This window comes from Corvus brachyrhynchos, unplaced genomic scaffold (genome assembly GCF_000691975.1).
Source record: "Corvus brachyrhynchos isolate BGI_N302 unplaced genomic scaffold, ASM69197v1 scaffold219, whole genome shotgun sequence".
NCBI classification, from domain to species: Eukaryota; Metazoa; Chordata; class Aves; order Passeriformes; family Corvidae; genus Corvus; species Corvus brachyrhynchos.
The window spans coordinates 1,781,841-1,783,146 of record NW_008240034.1 but is presented as its reverse complement, the minus strand read 5'-3'; the positions used below and the strand labels follow the sequence as shown (position 1 = coordinate 1,783,146).

The following is a 1,306-nucleotide window of genomic DNA, read 5'->3' as shown; positions in this document are numbered from 1 at the left end:
CGTCAGCCCCCATCCCACACCGGGAGGGGCATGGATGACCCATGGGGGGGGGGAGGTGTCCAGGGACACATTAAACCATTGGATCCATGCCCGCTGCCTGCTTTTTGGGGGATTTTGGGGTCCCAGCCCCCTCTGGCACTGAGCAGGGTCCTGGGGGGCTCCCCAAGAGGAGCTTTCCTTGATCCCCCCCACCCCGGTTACGGCAGTGCCCCGCCAGCCTGGCCGTAGAGGATCTGCACCCCTAAATCCCCGGGATCTGCTCCCCTAAATTCCCAGGATCCACTCCCCTAAATCCCCGGGATCTGCCCTCCTAAACTCCCAGTATCTGCACCCCTAAATCCCCAGGATCTGCTGCCCTAAACTTCCAGGATGCACTCCCCTAAATCCCCAGGATCTGCCCCCCTAAACTCCCAGTATCTGCTCCCCTAAATCCCTGGGATCTGCACCCCTAAACTCCCAGGATCTGCACCCCTAAACTCCCAGGATCTGTCCCCCTAAATCCCTGGGATCTGTCCCCCTAAATCCCCAGGATCTGCCCCCCTAAACTCCCAGGATCTGCCTCCCAAAATCCCCAGGATCTTTCCCCCTAAATCCCCATGATCTGCATCCCTAAACTCCCAGGATCCGCCCCTTTCCCAGCCGCAGACCCCCAGGATTTTCCCCACACATTGCAAGGACACCGCTGAGAGGAGAGGGACGATGTGGCAGCATTCCCACAGATCCACCGGCCCCTCCAGGCTCCCGCTGCCATCCTCACACAGCAACTCCCACTCCAAAAACCCCATCCCCTTTACCCAGCTCCTTCCTGCAGCTCCGCACCTCCTTATCCGTGAAGATCTGGATGAAATCCCGCAGGGAGAAGCAGCCAGTCTGCAGCATCAGCTCCCCGGTGTCCTCCACGCAGGGCCCCGCGAACACCAGCAGCTTGTGCTGCGACACGTCCGTGATCAGGTTCCGCAGCTGGGGACAGAGAGGGACGTCAGGACACGGGGGGGGACGTCAGGACACGGGGGGGGACACGGAGACAGCACCCGGATTCATCCCGCGGGAGCATTCCCAGCTCACCTCGTCGCACAGGGATTTGTCGGAAGGGTTGAGCAGCACCAGGGTCTCCAGCACATCCCCGCGGTGGTGGAGGGTCCGCTGACCTGTGGGCACCGACGGGGTGACCGCCACCCTCCCCCGTGGGGGGGTTTGGCCCCGTGGGGGTGGCACGGCCGGGGCCTGCCCGGTTTTCCGGCGGAAGAGGGACGGGCACCGTCGCGGCTGCCGGACACAGCGGGGGTCAAGGGACACATTTCCCGTG

The 1,306-nt window shown here is 63.1% G+C and overlaps 1 protein-coding gene across 1 annotated transcript in view; it reads right to left on the bottom strand.

Moving 5' to 3' along the window:
* The window catches only part of MAP1S (microtubule associated protein 1S), a gene marked incomplete at its 3' end in the record, with an annotated part of 4,214 nt that overhangs the window by 1,912 nt on the left and 996 nt on the right, over window positions 1-1,306 (bottom strand). Inside the window, exons 2-3 of the mRNA XM_017743825.1 lie at window positions 1,066-1,148; window positions 814-960 (exon numbers count right to left, since the gene is read on the bottom strand). Of these exons, the coding sequence (XP_017599314.1) occupies window positions 814-960; window positions 1,066-1,148 (230 nt within the window). The remainder of the gene's footprint in view (window positions 1-813; window positions 961-1,065; window positions 1,149-1,306) is intronic.